This window comes from Gekko japonicus, unplaced genomic scaffold, assembly GCF_001447785.1.
Source record: "Gekko japonicus isolate JY-2015 unplaced genomic scaffold, Gekko_japonicus_V1.1 scaffold330, whole genome shotgun sequence".
In the NCBI taxonomy this organism is placed as follows: domain Eukaryota; kingdom Metazoa; phylum Chordata; class Lepidosauria; order Squamata; family Gekkonidae; genus Gekko; species Gekko japonicus.
In genome coordinates, this window is record NW_015173132.1 from 1015771 (window position 1) to 1033829 (window position 18059).

At 47.7% G+C, this 18059-nt stretch overlaps 1 protein-coding gene across 1 annotated transcript in view; it reads right to left on the reverse strand.

The window, feature by feature from the left end:
• Positions 1 to 18059, reverse strand: part of CNTNAP2 (contactin associated protein-like 2) — a 928799-nt gene that overhangs the window by 686191 nt on the left and 224549 nt on the right. Inside the window, exon 7 of the mRNA XM_015422149.1 lies at positions 2744 to 2915. Coding sequence (XP_015277635.1) covers positions 2744 to 2915 — 172 coding nt within the window. The remainder of the gene's footprint in view (positions 1 to 2743; positions 2916 to 18059) is intronic.

Below are 18059 nucleotides of genomic sequence, written 5' to 3' on the forward strand. Positions count from 1 at the left end.
GGAGGAGGAGGAGGAGGAGGAGGAGGAGAAGAAGGAGAAGAAGGAGGAGGAGGAGGAGATTGGATTTACACCCCGCCCTTCACTTGGAGTCTCAGAGCGGCTTACAAACTCCTTTCCCTTCCCCTCCCCACAACAGACACCCTGTGAGGTGGGTGGGGCTGAGAGAGCTCTGACACAAACTGCCCATTTTTCAAGGACAGCTGTGCCAGAGCTTGTGACTGACCCAAGGTCACATCAGCAGGTGCGAGTGGAGGAGTGGGGAATAAAACCCGGTTCTCCCAGATTAGAGTCTGTGTTCCTAACCACTACACCAAACCGGCTAGACCAAATTGCCTATCGGTGCCCCCTCCTCCTTCCCTGTTTAGACCTTGTGACTGCTCTCCCTTCTGACAGGCAAGGTAGCCTTCTCTGACCAGTGGGTGGGCTTCCCACCACAACCAGAACACAGCCACCAAACAGGGGGACGTGCCAGCCCTCTTGGGGCTCACTCCCCCCCCCACGCTGACAGCTGTAGGTACCCTTTCCAACACGATCAAAATAAATAACCAGCCTTTTTCCCACAAAGCTGCACATGAACGTGTCATATTTACAGCCATAACTGTCCTCTTTAGACTATCAGGTCTTCAAAATCATTTACAGTACAATTTCAGCTTCTTCTTACGTTCCCCTCCTCGGTTCTGTTCCCCACCTATGGTGCCTGGTTTTAACATAATCCATCCGTTCCCGATATCTTATAACCTATCTCCCTCCACATCCCTTTGTACCCCTGCTTAATGAAAAACCACACCATTATTCTGTGATCCTTCAACTTCCTAAGCAAAGTTGAACCCTTCTCATTAACATCCGTCATCTTAGAAGGGGTTAACTCTGCTTTGGATGGCACTGCAGAAGAGCTATTTCACCCAAAACAGACACGTTCATGGAGAAATGCCGCAGGTATTTGTGCAGAGAAATGTTGCAGGTATTTGCGCTGCATGCCTATGCAATATTTGTGATTCTTTTTTGCAGCCTCAGAGGTGCTGATTCTAAGCAGGAAGGAGCAATGTTTACCAAGAGGTACATAAATAGATATTATACAGGGGAGGGGTGGGCATGAACTGGTACACAAGCCAAAATTTGGCATGAACTTGGCCAGGTTCAGTGCTGTGAGCCATTTCACTTGTCAGTTTTGCTTCCCCCCACTTTTAAGCAGGGGGAAGCAAAACAGACCGGTGAAATGGCTGGCAGCCATTTCAACTTAACAGCTGACAGGTGCGCCCACCCCACTGGCAGCCATTTCAGGTCCACCCATCAGCTGTTAGGTTTAAATGCCTGCAAGCCATTAAACCCATCAGTTTCGCTCCCCTGGATTTGAAGTGGGGGGAGTGAAACGGATGGGTTAAATGGCTTCCAGGCATTTAACCTTTACCAGGTGATCCCCCCCCTTTCTACTGGCTGGGAGAAAGGGGAACCCAAACTGGCCGGTTTGGTTCGGGGCATTTTTGGCTTGGTTTGGGGTCCGCCCCGAACTGGAATTTTTAGGTTTGTGCCCATCCCTAATACAGAGTCATGTTTGAACTGCATTTCTTGCTCAGTGTCAACATTAACTAAGTGAGTTAACAAAAGCTTTATGGGTTTTTTTCAGGTAAGTCTCAGAGCCCCTGTGATTGCGCTCATAGGAAGCTGGGTCTCTGAGGCCCCTCCATTATGCCTGTGTTCCAAGAAGCTGCTCTTCCACAGTAAACTGAATCTCAAGTTGCTGCAAATTCACCTGGCAGATGAGATTGCTTCTGAATAAACAACAGAGAATTCAGTCCCTTTCCGAGTCAGATCATCTGTATTTTAATCTTGTGCACTGACAGCAAAGCAATCCGTCTGTTCATTTGGAGAAAAGAGGAATAAGCCTTTGAGAACTGCTCATCTGTGCTGTTTCAAAGCAGTCAACTGCAGAAGCTTGTGGGGGATTTATGTACTCAAACACTATGGTGGATATGGCCAAGAGACCATGAGGAGCTACAAGTGGTTTCCACAGCAGGCTTTGCTAACAAATGAAGCGGTCTTTTAAGGAGCTAAGCTAGGCTGGTGATGACACCGGACTCCCTCCATATATTTTTCCTGAAACTGTTCACACACTAACTAGTATAATGACTACCCCTCCCATCTGCCCTGTGCAGCCACCTGACACCCCATCAATTTATCATGTGACTCTTATGCTCTAGTTGAATTGAATTGCCCTGAACAGTTACTAGTAGCAGCCCAGAGATAAGAATCCATGGGGGGGGGGTGTCCACACATGGATTGAGAATTTCTGGTAAAGGTTTGTGGTCTTTTGCTGGTTACTGTAAATATCAGGAGTTATGACAAAAAATAACCAAATAAGACATGCAGAGGACCAATACTGGAACTGTATAAAATAGAGGGCTTCCAAGTTATTCTGGGTATTCTGGCGATGTATACTATTCAAGCTGCAAAACACCAGGAAAAGTTGCGAAACAAAAATATTTAACCTTTTACCAATTTTAAGTCTGAAATTTTAGAATCGGTATTGGAATTTGTAGACCCAGGTTTTAGGCCGTGTCTGTTTTCAATTGTATATTTTGTTATTTGGCTACATTTGGTTGTATCGCAAATTTGTTATGATATGTTGCTATTTGACGGTTCTCTGACCATCATAAACAGGTTGATTGTTTTTATTTTGCGTATTTATCCTTCCATTGTATGCTTTTCCAGCCCGTCTACTGATTCGTGAAAACGTCTTGCTTACCGATCGATAATGGCACACATGTCAATGCTAACGTTCGCAAAGCTTCCCAGCTTCCCTTGCTCCACTGCGTGCAAATCCACCAGCTGATCGTCCACGTGGATAAGCTGCATGCAACCTTGGAAGGAGAGGTGGAGAATGGAGTGCTCCAAGCCATTCGCCTGTGTTAGGAAACCTGTTGTCAAAAACACAGATAAAAAGAGGGATGGGGTTAGATTTGACCGATTATCCAAACTGAGCATTTTTATGCATAGCTCCTTCAAGGCCACATCAAGGCCTTTGTATACCTCCTCCCAAATTAGCTGCAAGGTTGTTTTTTTTTTTAATATACTTTTTTTCAGAGAAAAGGGGAAGATAATAAAGCGCGGGCGATAGTTTTGCAGTACGATTCACGGCCGCTGGTTTTGACCCGTGTTGCAAACACACTCGAAATGCAGCGGTCTCTGTGTTAAAAAATTCCATAAGGCTAATCAAAACAGTGTCATGTGAAGGCTTTTCACGTTGCAGCTACAGGACACAATGGGAATGCCTGGTGGATATAATGAAAGAACACATTACGGTTTTATAAAATAAAACAGAAAGCACTGCTGGAGAACAGCATATCCCATTCTTCCGTGACCTCATATTTTTAATAGCCCTTCTCAACAATCAATGGCTTACATAGAAACAGAACATCTGGCCCCTCACGCTCCAGAAACAAGAAACAAAGAGCCACCTTTACTTGCTACGAGGAAGTCTGCTCTTCTTTATGTGTGTCGGATCCAATCTGCCGGCTGATTTAATCAGTTGATGACAGAGCACCATTTTGTGCTCTGGTTACCATATGCCCAGAAGAGTTTCCTTGTGCATGCCAAATTGAAGCTGAAAACAGCGGGACTCCCATTCATTACAAGAAGGGTTGCGACAGAAAACTCTCTGATGGATGGTGTCCTTTGCCGTTAATATGCCGGGTCCCCAGCAGAGCAAATCAGATCCTCCAGGGCTTTTTCAGGTCAAGAAAATGTGCAGGGATGGTGGCAGTGGAGGCTGACACCCTTTCTTAACATGTGCCACGGACTCAGCCTTAATTGGGCCCACACACATGTGGGAAACATGGAATTCCCTATGCAGATAGGTTTACAACCCTCAAGGTGGGGTCTGGAGTTCTCCCAAAACTACAGTTGATCCCCAAACTCCAGCTTCCCTGGGAGAAATGGCAGCTTCAGAATGTGGACTTTATGGCAACACCTCCCTGCCGAGCTCCTTCCCTCCTCAAACTCCGCCCTTCCCAGATATTGCCCTCAAATCTCCAGGAATACCCCAGGTTGGAGTTGGCATTCCTAAACAGGTGATCCACAGTCCTTGTGGCAACGTGTGAACTGGGCTCCGTGCCACCTAAAGAAGAACACCCTCTCCAGGCTCCAGTTAAACACTCGCTTGATGCTTTGCTCCCTAGCGGTTTACTTCCACTTTCCTTGCTTGAATGCGGTGTCGGGTGAAGTCCAAAAGGGCAACGGATGGCCAGATGGCCGTGGTGGTAAGAGGAGAAAGATAATACGTGCAAAATTGTGGTGCCACTCATGAAAACGGAGATCCAGGGACAAGACCAGCCTGTTGGGTTCTGGCACCCCTGTAGCCAGGAAATGTTCCAGGAGGGGACTTTGGGATGGGGGGGGGCGCTTTGGGATTTTGGGAGTCACCACAAGTGACTCTCCTCAAGGAGATCTGAAGAGGAGGCAGCCAGATCTATCTGGTATACAAGTACCGCAACAGCGCAGAGCCTTTTCTCTAGCAAGATTCAACGTAATATCATCCGCGATCTTGCATGGGAGATATAACAATATAGTATATGCGGATAGACATTGCCATTGCAATTCTGGATGTATTGAGACTGTTTCGCATATTTGTTTACATTGTCAAATTTTACGTGGATTTACGTGTTAGATATTTAAACTCTCTCTTAGCCAACATGACGAACCTTCCTGATGCTTTAAAAGTGTACCGTCTTCTAAATGACTCTGTTCCGGAAATATCAATGAACGTAGCCATGTTTTTACAATCAACGATAAAGCTATGTCAGGAAAACTTACAATGAGTAATTGTTTTATCCTACATTATGTTTTATGGTTACACTTGGTGTATGTATGTATGTATACACACACACACACACACAAATATATATGTGTGTGTATGTATATACAGGGGTCATTTCATAGAAAAAGAGATGCAGGAGCTCATTAGCATAACTCATTAGCATAACTTATTTGCATATGCCACCCCCCCTGACATCACCGGAAGTGTGTCAAAATGCAACATCCACTGCTCAGGCTCCACTGGACTGTTTTGGATTGCTAGCTATTAACTATTGGGGGGGGGGACGCACAGATCCTCATGCTCCTCATGGCCTGGGGCTGCTGGGAGCAGGGGGTGGGGCTTGTTGCATGTGCCCGCCCCCTGGGCTCTTTACTGCCGGAGCTCCACTCCTGTGCGCTCCTGCAGGAAATGACCCCTGTGTATGTATGTGTGTGTGTGTGTATCCTTTTAAAGGTATTTTTACCAATAAAGGTCAACTGAACTGAACAGATGGCAGTGCAGCAAATGGAAAGGGCTTCCCTGCCCGCCAGCCGGCAAACTGAGCGCAGGGAGGGAAAGGCAAAGAAGGCCACCCCACTGCAGCAAAAGCATGCTTCTCCTCGCCACACAAGGGCTGCTTGCTCTTCTCCCTCCTGCCTTCCTTCTTTCCCTCTCTCTCTCTGATGGTTGCCTAGTCTCCCCCCCTCCACTTCCCTTTACAAGAGCCTGGGCTTCAGCGGTCTGTGCTCCAGGAGGTCTGCCTCCTCAGAGTTTATGATCTCTGCAGGTAGAGTCCCAGCCAGCCAATATCAGCAGTGTGGAGGAAGGAATGAATCAAGCAAGGAAGGAGTCAAATTACGCTGGCAGCCGGCTTCAGCGTGTTGTGGCTCAGATAAAGTCAAAGTAATATTTTTCTAATAGCTTGGGAGGGGGTGGAGGGGTCTGGGGACTCACTGGTGCTGGGGCTCACCCCTAATCAATAGGAGGGCTGAGCCCCTAAAGCCCCACCGCTGGCTACGGCCCTGGCTTCTGGTCACAATTCATGTTGCTGGCAGTGTTCCCTCTAAGCTGAATCAGTGTGAGCTAGCTCACAGTTTTTTAGCCTCTGGCTCACACATTGTTTGTCTTAGCTCAGGAAGGATGGCTCCAGAGCAAACTAATTTGTGCAGTAGCCGAATCGCTCGCTCACAACTTTAATGCCAGGAGCTCACCAAGTAGAATTTTTGCTCACAAGACTCCACAGCTTAGAGGGAACAAACTTGCTGGTGCTTGTTTTTGAATCTCTGGAAGATAAATCAATCTCTTCCAATCCATCTACGGACTGCTCTCTGTAGTTAGGGCTCTGCTTGGAGTCCCTCGGCTGTGCAGTGCTGTAACACTAGTTAGAAGGAGCAAGGCCTCAACTAGAATGGCCCCAATACTATGCCGCAGTGCTATCTCCCCCCATCACTGCCTTAGGAAGAATGCAAAACTCATTTTAGCTTGGAAAACGCCTCTCAGATACGGTGCTTGCATCTGCTCAATTTCTGTTTTCCTGGTTTCACTTGACTCTATGGCATCCTGTTGTGTGTTCACTGTTCTGGCATGCAAATAGGTGGCACACAACTGTTTTAAATAAACCATTTTAAAGGATGAAGGTAAGGGTAAACATTAGAAAGGAGAGGGGGAAAGACCATGTAGTTTCTGAGAAGATAAAATCCCCACTCCTCCATATGCAGCTGCTAGTATGACCTTGGGTCACTCACAGTTCTCTCAGAGCTCTCCCAGTCCCACCTACAGGGTGTCTGTTGTGGGGAGGGGAAGGGAAAGGAGATTGTAAGCCACGCTGAGACTCCAAGTAAAGGGCAGGGTATAAATCCAGTCTCCTCCTCTTCCTCCTCCTCCTCCTGGAATTCGTAATTAACTTTTAGCGAAATATTATTCTATGGGCCAAACTAGATGTGACAGCAACTACAGGCCTGTCCCATGGATGCCACCCCCAAAATGCCACGAGGGCCAGATTGTGAATGCGTCCACAGTGTGGTGGGACTGAGGTGTTCTTGTCCCCCCCCCAGACGTCTTTTCAAGTACCAAGAGAGCAGGCGGGGTGTGTGTGTGTGTGTGTGGTGTTCAGTACTTGAAAAGGCAGCATTTCAGAAGAACCCAGGAAACACGGACCTTAGGTCTACAGGGAGCTCCCATTCAGAAACGCCTGCCTCTTTTATAGGAGGCTGCTTGGCTTAGAAACTCCCAACAAACTGTGATTGCTGCTTCATGGCAGCCATTTTGGGACAGGTCTCACCTCCCCATGGCAGCCATTTTGTGGTGGTGCCCACCAGCCTTCTCAAAGTTCCAGTCTCAACAATTTTGCGGACCCATACTCTTGTGGTACAGGATGAACTTAGTTCTCACCTCTGTTTGTTAGCTCTTTTATCCGTATATTAATTTGCTGCTATTCACAGGTCTTACCAACCGTCTTTAATCCAATCTCAGCTATACTTATCACCAAATGGACAGAGCCGGAGCCGCGCTGACGCGAACCGCGCGCCGGATAGGCCCGCCGATCACAGCCGACGCCGAAGACCACGAGAAGGAGAAGTAGAGGAGCCGGAAAAAATCGAAAGCCGAGCCGACAAGAAGCCGAACCGAGAGAGAAGAACAGCAAGTCCCTCCACTGGGTGCCGGTAGGGCAGCTAGCCGGCCCAATCAAAGGGCCAGCTTCCCAGCCGGGAGACCAATGGTCGCCCGGTTACTGTAAATAGCCTATCGGGAGTAGGGGGTGTGTTTAGGTGTGCTTGGTGGCGGGTTTTCTGAACGCATATAAACCAGCCTGCGAGCTGGTTCTTTGTCTTGTTCCGGAACTAATAAAGTACTCTTGCTGAATCACTCTTGCTGAATCACTCCACGTTCTGAGTACTTTTCACACATTGTGCAGGGAACGCTCTAGCATTTGGCTCAAAACTCGATGACCACCATAGAGTTTTTAGCCAATTGCTAGCGCCTCCCTGTGCGACATGACCAGCGTGATGACCTCACCCCAAGTGATGTGATCGTACCAGACACATCTGGCGCGGCAGAGCTCACCGGGGGCAGGGCTCCTCCCAGTAGCTGGCTGGCCTGTGGCGGATTGGCCCCCCGAAATCAGGGAAAACCCCGCCCCCACTGAGAGGATGGCAAACCTAGATTGGCCTTTGTTAGCCACTAAGGATGACAGCAGGGTTTTATGTGGCAGAGCCGTGGTTTATTTTGTTCTTTTTAAAAATTGAATTGTGATCCCCCCCCCCACCCCCTGTTGCTTGTTTGGGTGGCTTCTGTAAACTGCCCTGAGCCACCATAGATGACAGGAAATGCAGGGTATCAGTGTTTTAATAAGTAAAACAAATCTGAGAAGTATCAAGAAAAATTGCCTTCTTCGCAGCCGGCAAACGAATAGGGTTGCCCGCTCTGGGTTGGGAAATTCCTGGATATTTTTTTTTTTTGGGGGGGGGGGGTAGAGTCTGGGGAGGACAGAGTTTGGGGAGGGGAGGGACCTCATCAGGGTACCATGCCATCAAGCCCACCCGCCAAAGCAGCCATTTTTCTCCAGGGAAACTGATCTCTGCCATCTGGAGAACAGTAGCGTTTCTGGGAGTTCTCCAGGCCCCACCTGGAGCTTGGCAACCCTACATATGTTGTAGGGCTAATTCGAGAGGAGCTGCAGACCTGTGCACGCTTGGAATAAGACCAAAGGGTGGGGGAAGGTTAAAATGGCTACATTTCTCTGGGGTGTCATGTGAGTTTCCCCCTATGTTCTGCAAATACATCTAAAGTGAACCAATTTCAGAGGGAGAGCTCCTTGCTCCACCACGCAGTCAGCGGAAACTACATTGGAAATTAATCCAGCATGGAATGCACAAAAGCGGCTGGTAGGCGGGCTTTGCTGTCCCTCACCTAAGCAACCAGCACCAGCCAATCAAGAGCCTTGTGTTTCTTCAACAGGCCTGAAAGCATGGCCTGCTGCCACGGCAACCAAGGACATCAACGGCAGCACCACCAAACCTTGGGAAAGACAAGGAGCCCGGGGAAGGGAGAGAGAGAGAGAGAGAGAGAGGTGCTTTCTCAAGCCTAGCCCAGCGCAATGGCACCCACCAAGGATAAGGGAGAGAAAAACATCCACACAATCACACGGGAGCAGATACTGAAGGAGGAGCAGGTAGGACTTTTTGTAGGAGAGCGGAGCTGCCAGGTGCCAAGCAGATGGGTCGGGAGGGAGCTTGGCTCGAGGGCCGACATTCAAAGCGAAAGGAGGGAACGGAGGAGCCCAGTTTGTCCAACCTCACACAACTGCTGGCCGCTGAGAGTGCCATGCTGTCCTGTGACAAGGAGTTCCACAGCTCCGTCAAGTGTCTGAGTCCAAGGACTTCTCGAGAAAGCTGGGTTGCTGTCTGGGGGAGGGGGGCTTTTACGGTTACGCAGGTATTGGGTAATTTCAGTTTAACCGGATACTCTGTACTTCTTATTGCCTGTGTTTCTTTATGCTTGTAAGCAGTGTTCCCTCTAAGCTGAGTTAGTGTGGGCTAGCTCACAGTTTTTTAGCCTCTGGCTCACACATTTTTGTCTTCGCTCAAGACGGAGTGAGTTCTTGTCTCTGGTCCCAGCTCCTGCCAACCTAGCAGTTCAAAAGCAAGAAATTGCAAGTAGATAAATAGGTACCACTTTGGTGGGAAGGTAACAGCGTTCCGTGCACCTCGGTGTTTAGTCATGCCGGCCAAATGACCACGGAAACGTCTTCGGACAGCGCTGGCTCTTTGGCTTTGAAACGGAGATGAGTACCGCAACCCTAGAGTCGGACTCGACTGGCTTTCGAGCAAGAGAACCTTTACCTTTACCTTTAACCTTCAAAAGTTTCTGAGGATGATCACAGCTAAAGGGCCAGTTCATACAGGGGAAAGCAGCTCCGGACTTTTTTTTGGAGATCCTGCATCCTACTAACAGATTTTGTAATGTTTTCAAGTTCAGCATGTGTATTTTGACAGGTCCCTACAAACAGACTCAAAACGAAAACCTTTGAGCTTAGGATAAGTCTGCTCACTACAGCAAGCCACTGCTGGCCCTTTAATGATTTTAAATACTTTTGCCAAACATTGCACTTTAAACTTTAAACCCCTTCTCTCTTCGCTCCCCTGTGGGATCATGTTCTGGCACCTTGCAGCTGCACAAATAGCCCTGCCTCCCCCCACGTGTTATCCGGCCTGTGTGGCTGGGGCCTAAGATAGCATTACATATAACGTTGTAGTCGGGTCTTTTGGGGCCGGAGCGCGCTGGAGCGCCGCTCTGGGGGCCCAGTCACCGGAGGCAGTGGCAGCAAGCCCTGCCCCTAGCTCCCCACGCTGCGGTCCCCTGCTGCTTCCCCGGGCCAGCGCTGGAGCGCTGTGGCCCGTGTGAGGGAAGAAGAGGCCCCCTGCCGCCTGCCTGGGCCAGCGCTTGAGCGTTGTGGCACGTGGGAGGGCAGAAGAGGCCCCCCCACCGCCACTGCCTCCTGGGGTAAGTGAGGGATCTGTGGGGGGTGGCAGAGGCTTGATTGGGGGAGTGGGAGAGCCTCCCCGTCCCCCATCTCTGCCCTCTTTTCCCCCCTCCTTTCCTTCCCCTTTCCTCTCCTTCCTTTTCTTTCTCCCGGAAACGGATTGGAAACACAGGATACAGGAACTGTAGTAAAATTTAGGTAATTGTGTAACCAAATTCTACAGGTAGTCATCCTCATATAACCACCAATTAGGGGAACATTTTAGCCTTCCAGGACATTCAGTTGCTGACCTAAGAGTAGTAGTTCTCTTACAAAAGAATTTAAAAGGGAGATTAGAAAGAAGAGACTGGTCAATTACAACTGATAATGAAGTGCAAGACAATGCGTCCTCCTCGACTGAATCGAGACCTAGGTTTCCTGTCTCGTTACCAATGCTGATTTCTGCATGCCTACTACCCCTCTGCATATCACACCTAATCCAATCATGCCTACTATCGTCAGTCACCTGCTATTGTCATTTGGCACCTAAAACCATTCCACTCTCCAAGATATTAGGGCAGATGGACCCACATTCTGGATGTATATGATGAGGTGAGCAGTGACCCACAAAAGCTCATACCCTGCCACAAATGTTGTTAGTCTTTAAGGTGCTAGTGGACTCTTGCTCTTTTCTACAACCACCAATGGCTAACCTACTGAGTTGGATCCAACTGGCTTTTTTGCTACTGAAAAAGGAAGATGTTGTCCTTTTTGACCATGCTGAGAATTATTCTCTATGTTAAGAGTCATGGGACCTGTAGGTACAAAAGCTATGTCATATGATGGGGAGTTCAGGAAGACTCAGGGAAAAGGCTGGCTGGATCCAACCCACTGTAACATCACCATTACAAGGACCCTTTATGTCGTGTCATTTCCTTTTCTCGTCTCCCATTAGAACCAGGGCACAAGTCTGGCCTTTTGTTCTGAACTAATTGTCTTTTCTTGCACTTTCAGATGATAGAGAAAATTGCAGATTTTACCAAACTGGTTCGGAGGTAAGGAGATTTTGGGATCCTCTTTTCTCACCATGTATGCTAACGACTAAAGAGCTCCCTTTCAGTGTTAGAAACAATAAAGCTGAAAACCCAGGAGGCTGCAAAGCTTTTGACACCCAGCTGAAAATGCAGATATGGCGTCGGGGGGGGGGGCAGGAGTTTGAAAAAGGATAAATTACAAAACCTTCCAAAATGGAACACATGTCCTGATTTGTCCTATTTTGTGCGGAGTTCGAAAGCCACATCCGCACTCAGCTGTGGAACACTGATAACAGCCGTCCGTCTGCGATTAATGGTGAGCCATAATTCGCAAGTTTATGATTGCTGTGACCGCTTACCTCATGTGGTTTCTTCATATACTGAGACGTTGTGTTAAGTATTGAGCACACATATATGTATACACGGCCACTTCCATCCCTCATCAAGAGCAAGAGTTGACTCAGAGAGAAAAATTAAAAAAAAACAACACAAGATAATATCAGCAACCAGTAGTGTTATCAATATATCACTGGTTTCTGATATGAGGATACAGAGGGGTTAGAGTTCTCAACACTGCCTTGGCAAAAGCCGAGATATTTGGGGGGCAGTCTTTGGGGAGGGCAGAGTTTGAGGAGGATGTGATGTCACTTTCAGGTGATGCTGTAGGCTGCCTCTCCTAGTCTCCAAGGTCTGTACAATAGAGATGATGGAAATTCCTAGAATATCACTATGTGGAGGCCATTTTTTTCCTCCTCCGGGCAGGAAATTGGGGTGGGGGCAGATAATGCGGACTAAGTGGGATAACAGCACAAAGAGGAGAAATGAAGAGTGGCATCTGTCTCGTGGCAGGTTTACACTGCAAAATTGCTCTACACGAATAGCTATTTTCAGCTGTTACCATTTTGGTGTTCTCACCTTGTGCAAAGGAGCTTACTACCTGCAATTCAGCTGATATGCAAGGTCACCATTTTCTTTGAATAATGCAACGCACATATTTACAAACATGCACACATGTACCAGCAACAAACCTGGTTTCCAACTGTGCATTCCAAAGCTGGGAAATGCACAAAATGGTGACAGCATATATCAACAGGATCTCACATAAGAACATAAGAACATAAGATACTACCTGCAATTCAGCTGATATGCATGGTCACCATTTTCTTTGAATAAGGCAACACACATATTTGCAAACATGCACGCATGTACCAGCAACAAACCTAGTTTCCAACTGTGCACTCCAAAGCTGGGAAATGCACAAAATAGTGACAGCATATATCAACAGGATCTCACGTAGCATCTTGTCCCAGTACATGAGGAAGGAACAGAAAAAATGTAATGATTAAGCAGCACTCTTCTATAGAGAGGCACATGATCACACGGAAAAGGTTTAGCAAGAACAAAACTATACATATGGTAAGATGTTGGCCTCCTCTTTGATGGTGGCTGCAGTTTTACCAGAAACCATAAATTGGTTTTCCAGATCCTACCTTCGATCCAGTGGGGGGCTCCTGGTAGTGACGTCATCGCATTGCTGACATCAGGGGGTGACACTCTAGTTTTGGGGTGAAATCATAGAGTTGGCTCATAAACTAGAACGTCACTTCCCACTGTTGGCAACGTGATGACGTCACTACCAGGAGCCCCCCACTGGTGATGTCATTGCGCCGGCAATGCTGATGTGGGAGGGGGCTATTCAGGGGCTGGGCTTCCCCCGCTGCCCAGCAGTGGATTGGAGCCCCTGACCAGGGAGATGGCAACCCTAGCCATCAAACACAAATGGCTGCTCAGTTTGCATGTGTACCGTCCTCACCATTCTTCAGACCTGTGTGCACATCCCTGAATGAGTCCAGTTTATTCTTTGCCGGTTAGGAGGATCGTAAGAACTGGGCACACAAACCTCTAAAGGTACGCATATTAGTTTGTGCATGCGTGTGTCTGGGGTGTGAGGTAGCATTGCCAACTTCTAGGTGGGACCTGGAGATCTCCTGGAATTACAACTGATGGCCAGATGATATCGATCGGCTCCGTGGGAGAAAAGGGCTGCTTTGGAGGGTGGACTCTATGGCATTATACCCTCCTGAGGTCCCTCCCCGGCTCTACCCCCAAATCTTCAGGAATTCCCCAACCCGGAGTTGATAATCCTAGGTGGAGGTGCATGCACAAGCCAAATACACGTGGTCATTTCCAGAATCTTAAATCAAAGCATAACAACATTGCTTTTAGTTAACTAGTCAGGAGGTGCCTGCATCCTAAGACAGAGTCAGAGCAGTTTGCTGAGCAAGAGGAAAGAACCTTCCTGGTCAAAACAAAATTGATTTGCGCAACAGAAGACACCACTGCCAGTGCTGATGTGTAACACAGATCCTATCTGGTCCCTCTCCCGGCAGCTGGGAGCATGGCCGAGCAGCAAGCCTGCAGATCGCCAAGATGGAGGACATCAGTTTTGCAAAGATCAAACAGAGGCAGCAGGCAGAAGTGAAAGAAGAGCTGTACCAGGCGAACAAACAGCTGACAATGGTGAGGTTCCCCCCCCCTTTATATGCAGGCAGAGAGGAGGAAATCCTCTCCTCTGGAAATAAGGGAATCCCCCCCCTTTTTTTATGAACCTAGCCTCTCATGTGCTTAATTGGAGGACAGCTGCTCTTCCCAGATTCCTCCATCGTTTCTGTATCTGGACGGCCATAAATATTGTCAGCTGAGTAACGGCCGGGAAAGAATTATCCATAGGGTAAGAGGAGGAGCTGAGACATTAGGAAGGCTTTGCTTTGCAGTGGTAAATCCAACCGAAGATGCATTTTAATGAATTCTTTCAGTTAAAATTCCGCAGGAGTGGGAGAGCAGCCCATCCTGATGGCCTGCCTAGTCGAACTGTCCACCTATCATAGTTTTATCCCTCTCTTCCTCCAAGAAGTTCAGGTTGGCCGGAGTCGCTTCTCCCCTATTTTATAACTACAGTCACAACTGTATTTGTAAATCACTGAACCATTTACAAAAAATACAGCAAAGGCTAACATTTTGTTTGTGTCGTAGCACGTATACTATGGGTGGACACGTATACTATGGGAGGACCATCTGGAACTGCGGTGTTACCATCTTGGATTTAGGATATTAGTAATGGATCGAGTACTGTGGTTTTAGTGTTGGATTTTTTTTTACTATGTTTTAAATGTTTCTACCTATGGCATGGCAAATGACCTTGCCCTTGTTAGCCGCCCTGAGCCCATTGGGGAGTGGGATACAAATGTGAAAAATAAATAAATAAATAAACCGCCATAATCAAATTTGCACGTGTCCCTGCCTTCGGCATCTCTCCTGCCTTCTGGTGAGAGACTCTATGTCTTTGTAGCGTTTTCATCCACTCTAGGGGACCAGAGGTTCGTGGGTGATACAAAGGGCCGTCAAGTTCACAGCCAACTTACAGCAACCCGTGAAGGGTTTTCAAGGCAAGAGTCACAGAGGTGGTTTGCCATTGCCTCCCTCTGTGTGGTGACCCCAGGCATCCCTGGTGGTCTCCCATCCATACACTAACCAGGGCCGACCCTGCTTAGCTTCCAAGATCTGACGCAATCAGGCTAGCCTGGGCTAAGCAGGTTGGGGCTTATGTAGAGTAGCAAGTAGCTAACTTCATCTCCTTGCTCTGTAGGTTGTTAGGGGCATCTGTAGTTACTAGCAGCAGCAGCGAGATATGAGGACAAGGGTGACACTATTGGGAAATGGATCTTTGGGTAACATTGGGGAGATCTAAAAGCAGCAGCAAATGGTGAATCACTCCCGGCCTTACTGTGTTTGGCAGGTTCGGCGAGAAGCCTTGCGTCATCGCCTAAGCGTCGAGCATCTGCAACACCAGTTGGAACTGAACCACCTGGGCAAGTCATTCTATGTAGAGCGGCTGTGAACGCTTGTCTCAGGCATGCGCAGGGGTCCAGACCACGGTAATAAGAAGCGCAAGTGCTCTTCAGACAGCACTCACTGCCTAGGAAGATTTTTCTCTCACTGCCTAGTAAAAGGACCCATCACAAAGCAAGATTAAATGCTGTTTTCTTCCCCCCTTCCGTTTATGTAGACACTATATGTATGGTTATTGATACGGTTACACGAGTACAGTAAAAGGTCAAAACAAAACAAAAAGTGAAGATGTAAGGCACAATTTGTCCAAAAGGTGTCGAATGGGATTTTTCTTTACTGTTTAATGTTTTACATATACTTTTGTTAAGACTTTGACAGGTTTTTTTCGGTAACAGTCCTAGCGCACAATTAGCCAAAGTGAGTTACTTCTAAGTCCATTGGTTCCAATGGGGGTGGTAAGCACATTCACACATTTTCACAATGAAAATCCATAGGACTAGAAAGGGCTTTGTTTTGGCTGGTCCATGTCTTGGGTTCAGGGCAAATGATGAAAAAAAATGGCCAGAGTCGTAATGAATATATGAAGGTGACTTATACTGAATCAAACCCTTGGGCCATCAAGGTCAGTATTGTCTACTCAGACTGGCAGCGGCTCTCCAGGGTCTCAGGCAAAAGTCTTTCAAATCACCCACTGCCTGGTCCTTTTAACTGGAGATGCTGGGGGCCAGCGGGGAAAGCCCCACCCCCCAAACAGGGATATCATGGTGCAATGTCCCTGTCATAATGATGTCACCCAGAAGTGACATCATCGCATTGCTGACGTTGGAGGGGGTCCACTCTAGTTATTGGGCAAACTCTATGGTTTTGAGGGGGAAAAACCCCATAGAGTTCTGCCCAAAAACTAGAGCGGCACCCCCCAATGTTGGCAATGCGATGACTTCACTTCCGGGTGACGTCATCGTGATAGGAGATCCCAGACACCAGCAGCCAGCAAGGACCTGGCAACCCTACCACCCAGTTCCTGCCCACTACTCAAAGCTTTGGCTCATTGCTGGCTCACCTCTCATCCTCCTCCACCTTTTCGTTCTGGCTCCGTTCCTCCCCTTCTTCCTGCTCCTGGCTACCTCTGTTGCTTCCTTCTCATAGTTCTGATTGTCCCATTTCACTGTGCCATGTCAACTGCAAAACGTCTGTTCATGCATCAACACTGCTATTAACTCAGGGGTATACTCAAATGAAGGGTTTCTTTTTAGATAAGATTTTTTTAAATACACCTGGGGTTTGCAGGACATGAAACGATAGCAACGGCTGGTCCTATTAGACAGATCTGCCTGGCCACAAGGAGACCAGCTCTTGCCTGTTAAATACAGAGGAGGAGGAGGAGGAAAGATTAGATTTATACCCCGCCCTTCACTCGGAGTCCCAGAGCAGTTTACAAACTCCTTTCCCTTCCCCTCCCCACAACAGTGAGGTAGGTGGGGCTGAGAGAGCTTCTTCAAGAACTGGCCTTGAGAGAACAGCTCGGACAGAACAATGGCTTGCCCAAGGTCATCCAGCAGTTGCATGTGGAGGTGTGGGGAATCAAACCTGGCACTCCCAGATTAGAGTCCGTGCACTTACTACTACACCAAACCGGCTCTCAGTACGCTTCAGTCTTTCATAAGGGGGACTGTAGGATAATAATGTGCCTCTTCCATCATGAAATATCATAATGTCCACATGCTTGCAAAAAGCTAAAACCGGAATTAAAATAGCTAGCTATGCAAAAGAATGCATGTGGACTATCATGCACAGATCCAGTCATAGGATTAAAAAGGTAAAGGTAAAGGTTCCCTTGCTTGAAAGCCAGTCGAGTCCGACTCTAGGGTTGCGGTGCTCATCTCTGTTTCAAAGCCGAAGAGCCAGCGCTGTCTGAAGACGTTTCCGTGGTCATGTGGCCGGCATGACTAAACACCAAGGCACACGGAACACTGTTACCTTCCCACCGAAGCGGTACCTATTTATCTACTTGCAATTTCTTGCTTTCGAAGTGCTCGGTTGGCAGGAGCTGGAACTAGAGATGGGAGCTCACTCCATCATGCGGCACACTCGGGTCTCGAACTGCTGAACTACTGACCTTCCACAGCCTGCAGTTCAGCGTCTTAACCACTTGAGCCACCGCAGCATAGGATTACTTCATTCTAAAATCTGTACATAACCTTAAAAATAATTTCTTATTTATTAGGAGCAGTTGGGATAACCTCACACCTTTGCACACACAGACACACACAAAAAGCATGCATATATTACGATCAAGTAGTTTTTCTATGAGGTATTTCAAAGAGTTGCTACGAACAGTGCTAAACTGTGGAACCTTGTGAGCAAAAATTCTACTTTGTGAGCTACTGGCATTAAAGTTGTGAGCAAGCGATTTGGCTGCTGCATAAATTAGTTTGCTCTGGAGCTATCCTTCCTGAGCTAAGACAAAATGTGTGAGCCAGAGGCTAAAAGACTGTCAGCTAGCTCACACTAACTCAGCTTAGAGGGAACACTGGTTACGATATATAATGTTAAATCTGACTTCAGTCTAACTCTGAATCTCACACAAGCAGGGAAGGGGATCTAGTTTTCTCTCAGTTCACATGTGCGAAAGTTAACAACACTTTGAGGCAGACGTCCTGTCCAATGCTCCCTCTAAGCTATGGAGTCTTGTGAGCAAAAATTCTACTTTGTGAGCTCCTGGCATTAAAGTTGTGAGCGAGCGATTTGGCTGCTGCAGAAATTAGTTTGCTCTGGAGCCCTCCTTCCTGAGCGAAGACAAAAATGTGTGAGCCGGAGGCTAAAAAACTGTGAGCTAGCTCACACTAACTCAGCTCAGAGGGAACATTGGTCCTGTCTGTTTTATCTTTTGGATTTCCAACCAAATAGACATATTCCCACTTTC